General features: G+C 36.7%; 1 protein-coding gene across 1 annotated transcript in view; it reads right to left on the reverse strand.

Moving 5' to 3' along the window:
- Positions 1 to 16656, reverse strand: part of ADGRV1 (adhesion G protein-coupled receptor V1) — a 712618-nt gene that overhangs the window by 667711 nt on the left and 28251 nt on the right. The window contains 2 exon segments of the mRNA XM_078151750.1: positions 18 to 167; positions 5697 to 5878. Of these exon segments, the coding sequence (XP_078007876.1) occupies positions 18 to 167; positions 5697 to 5878 (332 nt within the window).

Below are 16656 nucleotides of genomic sequence, written 5' to 3' on the forward strand. Positions count from 1 at the left end.
ATAACTCTAGTACCTACCTGTAATGTCAAGTAAAAGATGAATGTTTCATCAGGCTCTGGGATGTCATCATCACAGACTGCTATATACACAGTTCTATTGGTTTCTGAAGCAGGTATAAAAGTTGCAGCATATGTGTCAACAAAGTCACCTGTATCTTCTCCATAAAGCTATAAGATACGAAGGTAAAGGCTGTTTAACCAAGGGTCCATGCAAACTTCTAACACTACAACTTGAAAGAGCATTCACAAGGAAGATAATGGAACTTCCAATTAATTGTGATATTTCTATTCAAACAAAGAAACAATAACTGCAGCCTGTGCTCACAGAAAGAGTGGCTAAGTGGTACAGTGAATAGAGTGCCAGGCCTGGAATAAGGAAGATTCATCTTCCTGAGTTCAAATATAGCCTCAGACACTTACTAGCTGTGTGACCCTAGGCAAATCACTTAAACCAGTCCATCACAGTTTCTTCATCTGTAAAATGAGCTGGAGAAGAAAATGGCAAACTACTCCAGTGTCTCTGCCAAAAACACCAAAAGGGGTCAACTCACAAGGAATCAGAGGCAAATGAAAAGACTAAAACAACAAGTGCTCACAGAGTTAGCATTTCAAAGACAAACAACTAATACCAATATCCTTAGGCATTTGCTAAGCTATAGAAAGCAAGTCACATGGAGCCAAAGCAAAGTAACAGATTTTTTTCTTCTTCTCTAGTATGACAAAATCTGATCTGGAGAGGGCTAACCTAAACCAAAAATTAACCATAGTTTAACAAGACTGAGGGAATAAATCTGCTCAAGGATTTCATGATAATCCATCACATTCCTTGTCAACTGCAAAAAGAGAATGCACTCTGAATTCAGGAATAATTCTTATTCTCTCCCCCAAGAAAAGTGCCATAGTCTGTCAATATCCCTACATCCTTAATGATTTAACAAAAAATAAAAAAAAATTAAAAACTTGTTTATTTCTTCAAGACCCCATTAAATAAAAGGAGAGAATTCATATCCCACCTACACCAGGCACTAGCTATCAGATCATAGGCACAGCACTTAACCCAAGTCTCAGTTTTCCCATCTATGAAATTTGGATAATGATTCTTATGTTGTTATTTAGTTGTTCCTCAGTAGTGTCTGACTTTTCTTGACCCCTTTTGGGGTCTAGCTTGTTTCATAGATGAGGAAACTGAAGCAAACAGGGTTAACTGACTTGCCCAGGGTCACATAGCTAGTAATTATCTGAGGGCAGATTTGAATTCAGTGAAAGGTCTTCCCAACTCCGGGCCTGGCACTCTATCTGCTGTACCACCTAGCTGCCTGATAATTCTTCTGCCAACTTATTTATATAGATGTTGTAAACAAAGTTAAACAAAAATGTCATTTATTATTATTACTTCAGAAGATTATGAGAACAGAATAAAATAATTCTACCTTAAAGTTTAACTTTAAAGCACTAAACACATTGTCTATTGTTGTAACCATTAGGAAACTTGATACAGAAAACATTTGTGTCTAAAAATAGTGCCCTCCTACCCACCTCCATCTCATCTTACTCAAAAGTTCAAGTATTTGAAGATCCATCATATAGAGGAGGATTAACCTTGCTCTACTTGACCCCAGAAGGCAAGAATCAGAACAAGGAATGGGAATTGCAGAGAAATAGATTTATGCTTCATGGAAGGAAAAGCTTCATAACAATGAGAACTATCTTAAAAATGAAATGGGCTGCCTCTGGAGGACATCAAACAAAGGCTAGATGACCAGGAGAAGTTAGAGAGAAGATTCTTGCTCAGGTATAAGGTTGGAATTTATGGCCTCTGGTATCCCTTCCAATTCAGATTGTGATTCTATACAGTGAAAACTCTTCCATCACCATAAAAGAAGTAAAATTAATCATACTTCCAAAAAATAGGCCCATAATCCATGATCCTGGGCATGTACATATATGACAAATAAAGCTAAACACTTTTTAAATTAGGGTGAAATGTTAGATACAGAGAAAATCCAAACACTTTAGACTTTCAATGTTATTCTCAGAGTCTGTGCATACGGCTGCATTATTGGAATATATGTTTTTACATAGAGTTTTCACAGGGTCCATTAATCATTTTATTAAGCCCAAAAAAGAGATTCAAGTTGCACCAAACAGTACCACAGTGCTTTTCAACTGCCACACAAGAAGGCATTTTGTAGAGCTCATTTTCTTAGCTGTTATTCCTCTTCTATTCTCTTGCATAGACATCACCTACCTCTTAAGTTTTTCTTAAAATTTGGAAACTCACAAACATATTCATGTTTAGGCTGGTTATTCTCAGTTTCAGATTTTTCAAAGGCTTTCTCTTTAATGCATTTGTAACTCTAAAAGCTTCAGAATCCATAAAGCTGAGCTGAGGCAGCAAGAATCTAAAACTAATTTGTATGAACTGCATTCAAGGACCTCAGTACCATTACATAATTTCTTATTTAAGTAAAAAAATGAATAGGAAACAAACGCAAATAGATAAAATGTCTAATTTTGATTACATGAAAATTGAAAAGCTTTGACCCGAACAAAATTAACACAACTAGAAAAAGAAAGGAAAGAGTTGACTGAGGAAAATTTCTGTATCAAAGACCTCTAAATAGGAGTCTGATAATCAAGATATATAGATAACTTAGAGAAATTTATGTTAAAATTGTGTCTTGTTCTGGTCCCCTTGACTACCTCTTCGCTTCTTTTTTTTTTAAACTTAAATATTTTAATAAAACCAATGAAGACCAAATTAGAAGAGAAAACATACATGCAGAATATACAAATATTACATAATAAATGACCCCCAAAAGTCATTTATTTTCATGATAGGAGAGAACTGACATCCACGTATACCAAGGAACCATTGTCAATAGATGAGTGTCAGGGACAGCAGATTCTGGACATTCTCCAGCATGACCTCCTTGTACAGCTCTTTCTGAGAATGGTCCAAGAGGCCCCACTCCTCTGGGCTGAAGCCCACCACCACATCCTTGAATGTCACCAACTCCTGGGATGAGGGGCTCTGGGTCCCAGGGGCCATGGTCTCTGGTTCTAGGCTCTCTCCTATGAATAGGCTTTGGTCATCTGCAAGCTGACCTGGCACGTGCATGTACAGAACTCCTGGCCTTCCAGCTCTCCCTGCTACACTCGTCTTCTTCCTCACTATCTCTTCACTTCTAGTCAGCATAGTAAGTTTATAAGTAGCCAGTATAAAGTAGCAATACCAGGAAGTAAGATTCCAAAGGGGAACCTAGAAATCATGTGCAAACTGTCCAAAAGGCCAAAAAAGCATAATTTACAAATTCTATCATATATTAACCAAAAATCACATTATGTGCTGGATCAAGGAAAGCCATCTAGGCCTTACAATCAGAGCCTTCTAGTCCTATGATATGTAAATCTTAGATAACCTTCAGACATCCACAGTAAGACCAGCAAATCATCAAATGAGGTTGATAACTTTGAAACAACATAGATGTTAAATTTAAAGTTTTACTGACAACTTTGAGATGATTGGATATATGAATGAACTAAACCCAAAGTGGCATAGATAAGAGTTAGTCTCTTCCTCCCTGAAAAAACCTATAAAGGACCTCAAAATCCTGCTCTCCTCTCCCCTCCCCCAGCATTCTTCCACATCCATGGGGTTCATGCTGCCAAGTGATCCCAACTCTAATCCATGGCAGGGGTGGGGACTGTGGCCTCAAGGCCACATGTGGCCTTCTAGGTCCTTGGGTGCAGCCTTTTGACTGAGTCCAAGTTTTACAGAACAAATCCTTTTATTAAGGAATTTGTCCAGTGAGGTTTGGATTCAGTCAAAGGGCTGTACTTGAGGACCTAGAGAGTCACAGGTGGCCATAAGACTGCAGGTTCCCCATCCCTGGTTAAGGGAATGACACTCTCTGCCTTTTCTCCCTCCATCCACTGCTGTTCTCCTCCCTTCATCACACCATCCCCTTCCCCACACTGTCTTCCTCTGTCTCTCTTTTCATAGCTTGTCTCTGTATTTTCTGCATCTATTTGCCCCTATACCTTCTGGGCCTTATTAAAGTGTAATTGCAGCCTCGCTTCCCACTGCCATTGTGGTCTTTCCTGCCGAGTTTTTTAAGAACCAGGCATGCCCACACAATTTCATAATTTCACAAAATAATGATCAGTTCAATTATATAAGAATGAAAGTCACTTCCCAATAGGTAAATGATCAAAGAATATGAACAAACAGTTCTCAAAAAAACTGCAAATTAGAATTAATCATATGAAACAATGCCCCAAATTCCTAATAATAAAAAAAATCAAATTCTGAAGTTTCACCTCACACTGAGAAAATTATCAAATATAACAAAAGATGGGAACAGTTAATGTTGGAGGGGCAGGGGTATGGAAAGAAAAGCTCACTAATACATTACTGGGGGAGCTTTGAATTTATTTGACCATTACCAAAAGCATTTAGGAATCATGCAAAGAAAGTACTTAGAACGTCCATACCTTTTCAACCAGAGATTCCATTACTAGTCATATATTCCCAAGGAAGTCAACGATAAGAAGAAAATCCCCATTTACATTAAAATATTTATAGCAACACTTTTTTGTGGTAGCAAGAGACTAGAAACAAAGTATGTGCCCATCAATTAGGGATTTTAAGTAAACTGTGGTACATAAATTTAATAGAATATTACTCTGTTGTAAGAAATTAATAAAATGAAGCACAGGAAGACATATGAACTGAGGTAAAGTGAAGTAGAACCAGGAAAATAGTACACTCAGTTAGCACAATGTAAATGGACCAGAACAACAATAATAAAACAATTGAAACTGAACACTATGAAATTATGATCACCAAACTTATTCCCAAAAAAGAATTAGGAGATACCTCCTTCTGATGCTCTGTAGACAATGAGTATCAAACATTGCATACTGTCTAACTATTATAATATGATGGTTAGGTTTGATGAATTTTTTCCCCCTCTGATTCTTCATTATAAAGACCAGATCTCTGAAGGGAAGAGGATACAGTGGGAAATGGGGGTTATATAAAGCCAAAATAAAAATAATTAATTATAAGCAGATAGAAATCCAAGAAAATAAAACCAGCCTAAGTATAATCAATATATCCTTGATTAGATCATTTATTAAATGTTGCTATGTACTACTATCTGTGAAACACCTACATCACATCACTTTAGAATGTAAATTTCTATATATACATATGTATATCTGCATAACACATCATAATTTGGGAGCTCAAAAATATCAAATTGAAAAAGAAATTAACTCCTAAAAACCTTGTTATTAAACATTCCACCAAGACAATCTCAAAGGTCTAATGATGAAGCATACTATCTATCTCCAGAGAAAGGACTGATATTGTTTAAAGACATACTGAAGCATGCTATTTTTCACTTTCTTTCTTTTATTCTTTTTCTTTTATTCAAGTCTTCTTGTACAAAATGACTAATATGGAAACATTTTACATGACTGTACATATGAATGTACATATCTGACTGCTTACCATCTCAGGGAGGGGGAAAGGTAAGTAAAAAGGGAAGGATAGAATTTGGAACTCAAAACTTTTAAAAAATGTTTAAAAATTATTTTAACATGTAGTTGGGGGGAAAACAAAATATATTTTAAAAAAGACTTTATATGTCTGATCAAATAAAAGCATTTACTAAAACATTTCCTTACCGATACAATTGCAGTGATGTTAGCCGGCTCTCCTAGTCTTTCAATCACAAGCCGTATAACTGTTGTAGCTGTTTCATTAACAAGGAATTCTGTTTGTCCAGAAAATCTTACTTCTGTTTCTCCAAACACAAAACTGATGAGTAATGCTGAAAGATTAACTAATAAAGAAGCAGAGGGCATCCCTACGGGTGGAGGAAAAAAAGCAAAAAAGGATGAGATGTAAAAGACAGATTTTTGTTCTTTAAAACAAATGTAACATTTTTCTATTGGTTCACATTGACCAGGGATAGGAGTACCAAGCTAGGAGTCACAAAATAAACACATAATCATGAATAGATAGATAAGATAGATAGATAGATAGATAGATAGATAGATAGATAGATAGATAGATAGATGTATATACACTACTAAAAACTACTTCAGATAATTATTATCCTGAAATCAAGCCCAAAATCACAATTTTTATTATAATAATTTCTTACTAGCTGACAACTACTATTTGTTCTCCAGCTGCTACAGTCTTCAAATAACCCTACCTGGTCTTAAACTTATTCATGAAATTCAGTTCACCCACAATTTATTAAGCATGTCTTTATTCTAAAAAAAAAAAATCTAAAGAATAGCATTGAAAATCAACTCAGCCTTCATCCAAGCGAAGCAGTAGAACATCAGACAGGGCTGAAAAAGGAAAACTCAAATGGAATATAGCCAACATTGATTGAATTCTTTCTTCATTTATTCAATAAGCACGTATTGACTGCCTACTCACTGCTGGGTGTGGAATGTGAACATAGAAGCCTTATGAAACCACTGAAGAGAGAATCTGAGCAGTAATTTTTCATTTTCTGATTGTGTATATATATATATATATACATATATATATATGTATATATATATAATTATTATCTTTAAGTTTTTTTGGTTTGTATTTTTTTCACTTTTTGTAGCTATTACACAGCTATTTGAGGCAAAATATTTAATACAAGGAAAACCTCTAGGATCTAAATTTTCTTCCATTTTACTGAGTAACTCAATCACATTGGAGAGAATTTATATTACCTTTTTTTTAAAAAAGCACAATTGACAATGCATGTGTTCTCTACTTGCGATTAAACCCAACAAAAATTCACTTTTCTGAATCATCAATATTGTTCTTTTTCATGGAACTATTCATGATTTGAGGGCTTTCCAAAGTACATCAGTGCACTGTGCTTTTAAAGCACCACTTTTTTTGTAATGTAGATGTACCTTTAATAATGAGAACAACTTATCTCATGGATCATTAAGATTCTTTTAGATCTATGTGATCAGCCATGTGAGCATAATAAGCTAGCTCATATTTTTGTTTTTGTTTTTTAAGAGAAAGTTGTCATTATTTATTGTATTATCTAACATGCTCCCCTAATCTTTACCTTGTCAGAGTAATAATGGAACTTCTATATACATTATTTGCTCCCACTTACTACCTATCCTATATTTTTATGTAGAGAGGTCACTGAGTACATAGATTATTAGTATCTTTCAAGATGTACACAACTTTCTTGGGCAAATATATTTGATTAACTCTTCTTGAGACAGCTCAATACAGCCTAACTTCTAATAATCTAATCTAATAACAAGCTCTGTATCCCAGTGGGAATAAAGGGAAAAGAGATGAAGGGAATGGAAATGGTGGCAAAGATTTCTAGAGACAAGGAGCACTACTATTCTGGAGCTAATATTGACCAATAAGGGAGAATTGGATGGTAAAGGAATGATGGAAACCTTCAGAGGCAAAGACTGTGTTATCTTGGAGTTCATAACAAAAAAACAGGTAACGCTAGGCAGAGTTTGATGTATATCTTTCAGAGAATGTTTTTCAAAAAAATTCTTGAGATCCTATGGTTTGATATTCTAAACATGAAGTCAAATACAAAGGAATAAGAGACTTTCAGGAATGAAACTTTAATGACGCAATAATAATTGATTCTGATGAGAAAGAAAAGATGAATTAACTCCATGGGATCAAAAATTCATATTTTAAATTATATATAAGAGATGAAAGTGAAGGCAGATGGCAGGATATAGATATATAGACATATAGATAGAGAGGTAAATAGATATAAAAACATATTTGTGTGTGTATGTATATATATATATATATGTGTGTGTGTGTATATATATATATATATATATATATATATATATATATATATATATTCATGGCAAGTCAAACAAAAAATGGCATACTAGTCATATATTCAAGGAAGTCAAAAAATGGCAGCTAGTTAGCACAGTAGAGTGCCAGGCCTGGATTCAGGAAGACTCATCTTCCTGAGTTCAAATCTGGACTCAGATACTTACTAACCGTGTGACCCTGGGCAAGTCACTTAACCCCATTGCCTAGCCCCCCTGCCAAAAAAAAGATCTATCAATTCAACCTCCATAATAACTCTTAGACTGACTTACGCTTTCCATAATCACTAAAAAATGTTCATTCTTTCTTGCCCTGGACTATTAGAACAGCCTCCTAAACTGCTGCAGTAAATCTTCTTTTCATCTTGTCTTTCTCACTATTGCCAGAGAAGTCATCTTAATTCATGCCTCTGACAACACCCATCCTTTATTCCCAAGCTTCTAGTGGTTCTTATCTCCTGGGGGAAAAAATCACTTCCACAAGCACCTATTACATGCAGAGCACTGTGACAAGGTGCTAGTGAAAAATAAAACTTAAATAGTCTCTGCTGTTAAAGAATCATCAACTAGGAGAAAACAACAGATAGGCAGATAAGCTATGTGATTGGGAGTACTAACTCAGGGATCAGGATGGGCCTTCTTGGCTGTGGAGCTGAGCCCTGAATGGAGCCCTGAATTCCAGTGGGTAGAGGTGAGGTGGGAATGCATTCCAGGCTTGGCAGACAGCCCACGCAAAGGTTTTGAGAAGGGAAATAGAACATCATGTATTGGGAATAGCAAACAAGCCAGCCTGGCTGGAACATGATGTGTATAGAGGAGGATAACATGAAAGTAGGTGCCCGATTATGAAGGGTTTTATACACTAAACAGTTTTTATTTTATCTTAAAGGCATGAAGGAAATACTCAAGATGAGTGACATGGTCAAACTTACCCTTTGTGAATATCATTTTGACAGCTGCTTAGAGTACTATTTGAAAAAAGGAAAGACTTGAAGAAGGGAAATCAATTTGAGGCCACTGCCAATAGTACAAAGAAGGTCTATCCTCATAGGTGGCCACGTGGTAGAAAACATTGAGGAGATAAAAATCTCCAAGACTTGGAAACTGATTGGATATGTTTGGGGGAAGAGGAGATGAAAGAAAAGGAAGGGTCAAGAATGAAGCTAGAAGTTAGACCTAAGTTCAGACACTCAGTCATTTACTAGCTATATAACCCCAGGCAAGTCATTTTACTTCTGTTTGCTTCAGGTTTCTCAACTGTAAAATGGCATAATAATAGCATCTACTTCATAGGTTTTGTGAGGATCAAATATTTGTGAGGAACAGATAAAATTTATAAGGATATTTATTTTAAAAGTGCCAAGCACAGGCCTGTACCATATAAATGCTTATTTCCCTAACCTTCCTGTTACACCTCCTCTCTTCCTTCAGTATCCAACTCTGTATTTAACTCCTCCTTAAAGTTTTCCTTGATCCTCCCCTTCTCAACCAAAAGTGAGAAGAACAGTTCATCACTGAGCCCCAACTGTCCACCAACCTAGAATACTCAGTCCTATCCAAATGGCAAAGTCTGTCTATGTAACTTTGGCATTTTGGAATGAAAGATAAAGGAAGACCAAAAGGAAACAAAGAATGGAAAACAATGAAAACTCAGGAGTAAAGCTTGCATACACATTGAAGTTAGGGATCTAAAACAAAGTCAGGAAAAGAATCAATCAAATCAATGAAAAGCATTTATTAAGTGACTACAACATGCTAAGCATTGTACAAAGCATTGGGAATACAAAAACAAAAAAAAAGAATCCATCTCTGTTCTCAAGGAAACTACACCCTATTGGAGGACACAACATGGACATACTCATGTAAGTAGACAAAAATAAATCTATGCAGAAGGGCTATAAAATAAATACAAGATGGTAAAGGATGCTAGCAGTTGGGAGATCATGGAGAGCTTCATACAGACGGTAGACTCTGAGCTATGTCTTAAAGAAAGGGAAGGATTCCTTGTGACAGAGGTCAGGAGAGAGGGCATGCCATCACTGAGGATGGCCAGTGCAAAAGTACAGAGACGGGAGATGGAGTGTCATGTGCAAGAAACAGAGAGAACAGCCTGAATAGACAGGAAAGTATGGAAAGCAGAGTAAAGTAATATGAAGCTGAAAAGGTAGATTGGGGCTGGGTTGTGATGAGCTTTAAAGGATAAATGGAAGTGTTCATATTTTGTCCTAGAGGCAATGAGGAGCCAATAAAATTTAGTGAGAAGGTGAATGAATGACATAGTCAGATCTGTACCTAAAGAAAATCATTTTGGCAACAGTGTGGGAGATGGGTTGAAGTGTGGACAGACACTGGGTGGAGAAGCCATTGCAACAGCCCAAGCAAGAAATGATGAGAGCCTGGAAAGAGAGACAGAAATGCTAATTCTCAAACCTGGAGCATAGGGGTCCAGTCAGAAAGTGATTTAATATACCACTTGCCATCATGGAAAGGTAAGGATCAGGGATTTTAAGGTCAAAAGTGGAAGATTTAGAAATGACAGGCAAACTGCAGCTCCCAGTGGCTTTCCTAGCAAACAAAATAACATAGAGGTAAAGTAATTTTTTTTAAATCTATGAATAAGAGGGATGGAACTAAACAAATAAGAGGAGACCTGAGGCTGATGTGGATGGAGGGGATTTTCCTAAGATGGGACCAGGAAAAAGACTTATGGGTAATAGGATCACACATCTAGAAAAAAAGAAAGATGAGAACAAGCATTTGTTAAATGCATACTTCAATAATAATAAGTAAATAACAACAATAATACAATATAACAAAATAAGAATAATGTAAATTTTATAAATAATAATATAAACCAAGCACTGAGATAATTGCTTTACATCTGATCTGATGCTCACAACAACCCTTTGAGAGAGGTACTATTATTATCCCCATTTTAGAGATGAGGAAACTGAGGCAGACAGAGATAACTTGAACTCAAGTTATCCTGACCCCCAGCTCAGCATTACATATCCACTACCTCACCTAGAAGGTACCCAAAGCCATCTTAGTCTGACACTTCATTTTAGAGAGAAAGATAATGAGCAACTATGGAACAGTATTCTGTGTCACTGAATCTTTCAAAGATACACAAATGAAGTTTGAAAAAACTTTTGAATGTTTATTTTCCTTTTTATTTATGTTTTCTGATGGTTTTATAAGATCATATGCCCTCTCTAAGAAACAAAATTTCAGATTTTAGTTTCCCTAAGAAAAAAAGGGCATCAATTTCTTTTTTCTTTTTCTTTTTTCACTTCCACAAGTTTTTGAGTTCCAAATTTCTCACCCCTACCCCTACCCCAAGATGGCATGCATTCTGAATACCCCTTCCCCTGGTCTGCCTTCTCTTCTATCTCTCCCCCCTCCCTTCTCTTATCCCCTTCCCCTTCTATTTTCCTGTAGAGCAGGATAGACTTCTGAACCCCATTTCCTGTATTTCTTATTTCCCAGTTGCATGTGAAAACATTTTTTTTAAACATGTGTTTTTAAAACTTTGAGTTCCAAATTTTCTCCCTTCCTCCCTCCCCACCCACCCTCATTGAAAAGGCAAGCAACTCAATATAGGTTGTACATGTGCAGTTATGCAAAACACTTCTTAGTAGACATGTTGTAAAAACTAACTCTATTTCCCTTAATCCTATCCTGCCCTCCCATTTATTCTATTCTTTTCTTTTGACCCTGTCCTCCTCAGAAGTATTTACTTCTGATTACCCCCTTTCCCAATCTGCCCTCCTCTCTATCACCCCCTGCTCTCTTGTCCCCTTCTCCCCCTATTTTCCTGTAGGGTAAGACAGATTTCCATACCCAATTGAATGTGTATGTTATTCTCTCCTTAAGCCAAATCCTATGAGAATAAGATTCCCTCATTCCCTCTCACCTTCCCCTGTTTCCCCTCCACTGTGAGAGACTTTTCTTTTCTGTTTTTTTTGTGAGATAATTTACCCCATTCTACCTCTCCCTTTCTTCTCCAGTATCATCCTCTCTCATCCCTTAATTTTATTCTCCAGATATGACCCTTAATCTTCAACTCACCCTGTGCCCTCTATCTATCTATATATACATACATTTTTTTTCCTTCAACTACCCTAATACTGACAAAGTTCTCATGAGTTAACAAATATCATCTTTCCATGCAGGAATGTAAACAGTTCAATCTTAATAAGTCTCTTATGATTTCTCTTTCCTGTTTACCTCTTCATGTTCCACTGAGTCCTGTATTTGAAAGTCAAATTTTCTTTAGCTCTGGTCTTTTCATCAGAATGCTTGAAAGTCCTCTATTTCACTGAATGACCATTTTTTCCCCTGAAGGATTATACTCAGTTTTGCTGGTAGGTGATTCTTGGTTGTAATCCTATCTCCTTTGCCCTCCGGAATATTATATTCCATGCCCTGCAGTCCTTTAATGTAGAAGCTGCTAAATCTTGTGTTATCCTGATTGTGTTTCCACAGTACTTGAATTGTTTCCTTCTGGCAGCTTGTAATATTTTCTCCTTGACCTGGGAACTCTGGAATTTGGCTACAATATTCCTAGGAGTTTTCCTTTGGGGATCTCTTTCAGGAGGAGATGGTGGATTCTTTCAATTTCTATTTTGCCCTCTGGTTCTAAATATCAGGGCAGTTTTCCTTGATAATTTCTTGAAAGATGATGTCTAGGCTCTTTTTTTGATCATGGCTTTCAGATAGTCCAATAATTTTTAAATTCTCTCTCCTGGATCTATTTTCCAGGTCAGTTGTTTTTCCAATGAGATATTTCACATTGTTTTCTAATTTTTCATTCTTTTGGATTTGTTTTACAGTGTCTTGATTTCTCATAAAGTCACTCTTCCAATTGCTCTATTCTAATTTTTAAGGAAGTATTTTCTTCAGTAATCTTTTGGACTTCCTTTTCCATTTGGCCAATTTTCTTTTTAGGGCATTTTTCTCCTCATTGGCTTTTTGGACCTCTTTTGCCATTTGGGTTAGGCTGTTTTTTAAGGTGTTATTTTCTTCAGTATTTTTTTGGGTCTCCTTTAGCAAGCTGTTGACTTGTTTTTCATGATTTTCTTGCATCACTCTCATTTCTCTTCCCAGTTTTTCCTCTACTTCCCTTACTTGCTTCTCAAAATCCCTTTTGAGCTCTTCCAAGGCCTGGGACTGATTCATATTTTTCTTGGAGGCTTTGGATGTAGGAGCTTTGACTTTGTTGTCTTCTTCTGGTTGTATATTTTGATCTTCTTTTTCACCAAAGTAAGATAATATAGTCTGACTCTTTTTGCCTGCTTGCTCATGATCCCGCCAATTACTTGAGTTTTAAACTCTTTGTTAAGGTAAGAGTCTGCTTCCAATGTGGAGAGTGTACTGTCCCAAGCTTCAGGGGTTTGTGTAGCTGTTTTCAGAGATACTTGTAGGGACCTGTAAATTTTCAGTTCTTCCAAGGTGGTATGATAAGGGCTGAGGTGTTTACTCCTTTCCTGGCCTGTGAGCACAGGTATTCCTTTCTGTCCTGTAACTGTGGGGAGGGGTTCCTCTCCACAGCCACTACAAGCTCCACCACGCCAGCGCTCTTCCTCACCCCAGCACTGCCGCCCAGAACTGTGACCCAGATCCACACACGGGCAAAGCAAAAGATTCCTGCCCAGCACTGGCAAAGAGATCCCTGCAGTCCCTCTCTGATCAGCCACTGGATTCCCCCTCAGTCTGTGGGCCAGAAGCTCAGGAAGCAGCTGCCCCCATCCCGGACCAGGCTCTTGGGGAATGGAGCTGAGACCCCGCCTTCCTCTCTGACCACTGACAGACACAGACTTTTCCCACTGACCTTCTAAGTTGTCTTTGACATTCGTGGATTAAGGAGTCTGGGAACGTCCACAGCTGCCCGGGATTCAGTCCTCTGAGGCCTGCTCCAGGTTTGCTGTGGCCTGCACGCCCACGCCGGGCTGCGCTGCGCTCCCAGCCCGGTACGATACACCTTTCTTATCAATCATCCAGGTTGTCTTGGGCTGGAAATTTGTTTTACTCTGTCTTTTTGTGGGTTCTGCTGCTTCAGAATTTGTTTAGAGCCATTTTTTATGAGTATTTGGAGGGGTTTGGGGGAGAGCTCAAGCAAGTCACTGCTTTCACTCTGCCATCTTGGCTCCGCCCCCCAAAAGGGCATCAATTTCAAAGATTAACTATGTAATCCTATAATTAATACTTCCAACTCTTTCAAAATGTAATCTATAATGTATACATTAAAAAGGAAGTTTTTTATTGAACAATTTCAAATCTCTTAGGAACCATAATACAAAGACAAGATATTCAGTAGCATCAAAAACAAACACTTTTGATTGATTCTAAAGCATACATGTTATTATTTTACTAAGTACTACATGTTCTAGAAAAACTCAATGTTGGTATATGTTTTAAATACTTCAGTAGCACCTTCTAAAGTTGGAAACTTCAAAGCTGAAAGCTGTTGATGAATTCATTCAGTTTCCCAGGCAATTAGGGTTCCCAAGTTTTGTGCTTAAATCTTGGTAAAGTAAATTCGTTTTAAATTGGACCCATCAAAGACTTCTATAGCCACTGCAAGTAAATGAACAAACAAGAATTGGAAATTACTCAAATTCTGTGACATCATTTAATAATTGAGTCTTTCTCACTTTCATCTTTTCACTATTATAAGAAAAGTTTTTGGGGCAAAGTGGATGATCAACATAAAGTGAGAGAAGAAAGGAATGGTGCATGTGAAGCTCACATAAAAAGTTAGCTCCAATTAGATTGCAAAGCAAGGAACAGTTACTCATGCTTAGACAACAGAGGAACTGTTTCCTTTGTAATGTAAGTGGAAGAGTTTAGCCTTAAAGACAACATGCCAAAAGCTAGTCACTTAAAGATTCTTTATTAAACTTTGAAGATGATATACAGAAAGTGAAAGCATAATTATGTCTTTAAAATGTCTGACAGGCTGCCTTTTTTTATAAATTTAAATTTTATATTTTATGTTCCTCATATGTCTTTAACTTTTAGTCACTCTGTAACGTGAGTTAAAATTGTTTTGAATAATATTTTACTATAAGATAAAATCCTTATTTTTTCTAAGTCATATTCTGTTAAACTGTGAAAATATTGTCGTGATTTATTTCTAATTCCTTCTTCTCTAACATATCCTCGAGTAATATCTTTCCTTGGATGCTCCATCATATGATATTCAAATATCACAAATCTTCTCTCCACCTTTCCTGCTCAAGTAAAGTAAGCTTCAATGGAAACTAAAACTGCTTCTGAATAGAATCTCTTTTCTTTTAAGGCAAATTTGTCATTTAGAAAACTTTCTATTCTGTTACTTAAAGGAATATTTTGATAGATTCCTCCTCCCAAATGGACCCAAAGAATCAGTTCCTTGGATCCTAAGAATCTATTATTTATCAAGCTACATAAAATTTCAAAAATTTTGGACAGCACTTTTAGAAGAAATTAGTCCCTGCAACCCTTCTTAGAACCAATAGTCTATGTTACTGATCTCCCAGAGAAGTATTTGCCAACAACTTTCAGTCTGGGAACTCATATCAAGCCATTCTAAGGGGAAAGGGATTCTTCCCCATATTCAGCCATCCACTGGGCCAGTCATCTATCCTTCTATACCTCCTTTTTCACACAAAACATTTTACTTCACACACACACACACACACACACACACACACACACACACACTCATCCTCCCTGTTCTCATCACCATGATGACCACCACCTTCATCTCTCATCTAGTTTCTCTTCCTACTGCTTCCTACTTTCTTCAAAAATCAGCAAAAGAGTATGAGAAAATACAGAATATCCCAAGAATGTCCACCGAACTATTGAACAATAATTAGGAAACAGTACACTAAACTCAATACCCAGAAAAGGCTGGCATATATTCCAACTAACAAGGGTCTCAACATCACTCTTACCTATTAACAGCCACTATGTTATTGATGCACATTTAAGTTGCAGCCTACTATAATTTCTAGCTTTTTTTTAATTAGAAAAGTGAATAGACAATCCTTACCTTACTTTTTATTAAAAATATGGACCTATGATTTTACTGATGTAGGGAAATCTTGGTAAAGAAACTCCCTCTACTCAGTTGTCTGAGGCACTGAGAAGTAAAGCAACTTATCCAAGGTCCCATAAGTAGAATGGGCCAGAAGCAGGCCTTGAATTCATGTCTTCTTAACTGTGAGGCAGGCTTGCTCTTCACTGGGCCATGCTGCCTATTTTTTATTAATTCAGTTCCCTGTATTTGTTCATATTCAGCTCCAACATGTGTAACATTTCAACTTTTCCTAAATACACATTCATCTGAATTGCCATGGGAGATCTAGCTTTCTTGGGAGTTATCTTCCTTCCACCCCTCCTCTGACCTCCTGTCCTTATTAGTTGGCTCATAAATTTAACAAGTAAATTCAAAATAGCCTGTGGCAACACATCATTTAAAAATTCTGAACAGCAGCTGATTAAGACCATTTTTTGTCATTCTTTATTTTTTTTCAGTTTTATAGTAAAATTTTCAATTACCCAAAAGTCAAATAAGTGAGAATCAGGACTAGATACAGAAAAATACTAAGAATTCAATTGAGTGCATCACTGATTCTCTGAGAGTAGTCTGTTTCCTTTGGGAAAAATTCTTTCTTTCTAAAAGTCACTGTGTTTTTCTAAGCTTCAAGATAAATAGTTGTGTAACCTCTCTGAGCTCTGAGACAAGGATGTACAAAGGTAAACCTGGTTTGTGTGTAAAATAGAAAGGGTCTGG

The sequence above is a fragment of the Phascolarctos cinereus genome, unplaced genomic scaffold, assembly GCF_003287225.1.
Source record: "Phascolarctos cinereus isolate Bilbo 61053 unplaced genomic scaffold, phaCin_HiC Scaffold_4;HRSCAF=312, whole genome shotgun sequence".
In the NCBI taxonomy this organism is placed as follows: domain Eukaryota; kingdom Metazoa; phylum Chordata; class Mammalia; order Diprotodontia; family Phascolarctidae; genus Phascolarctos; species Phascolarctos cinereus.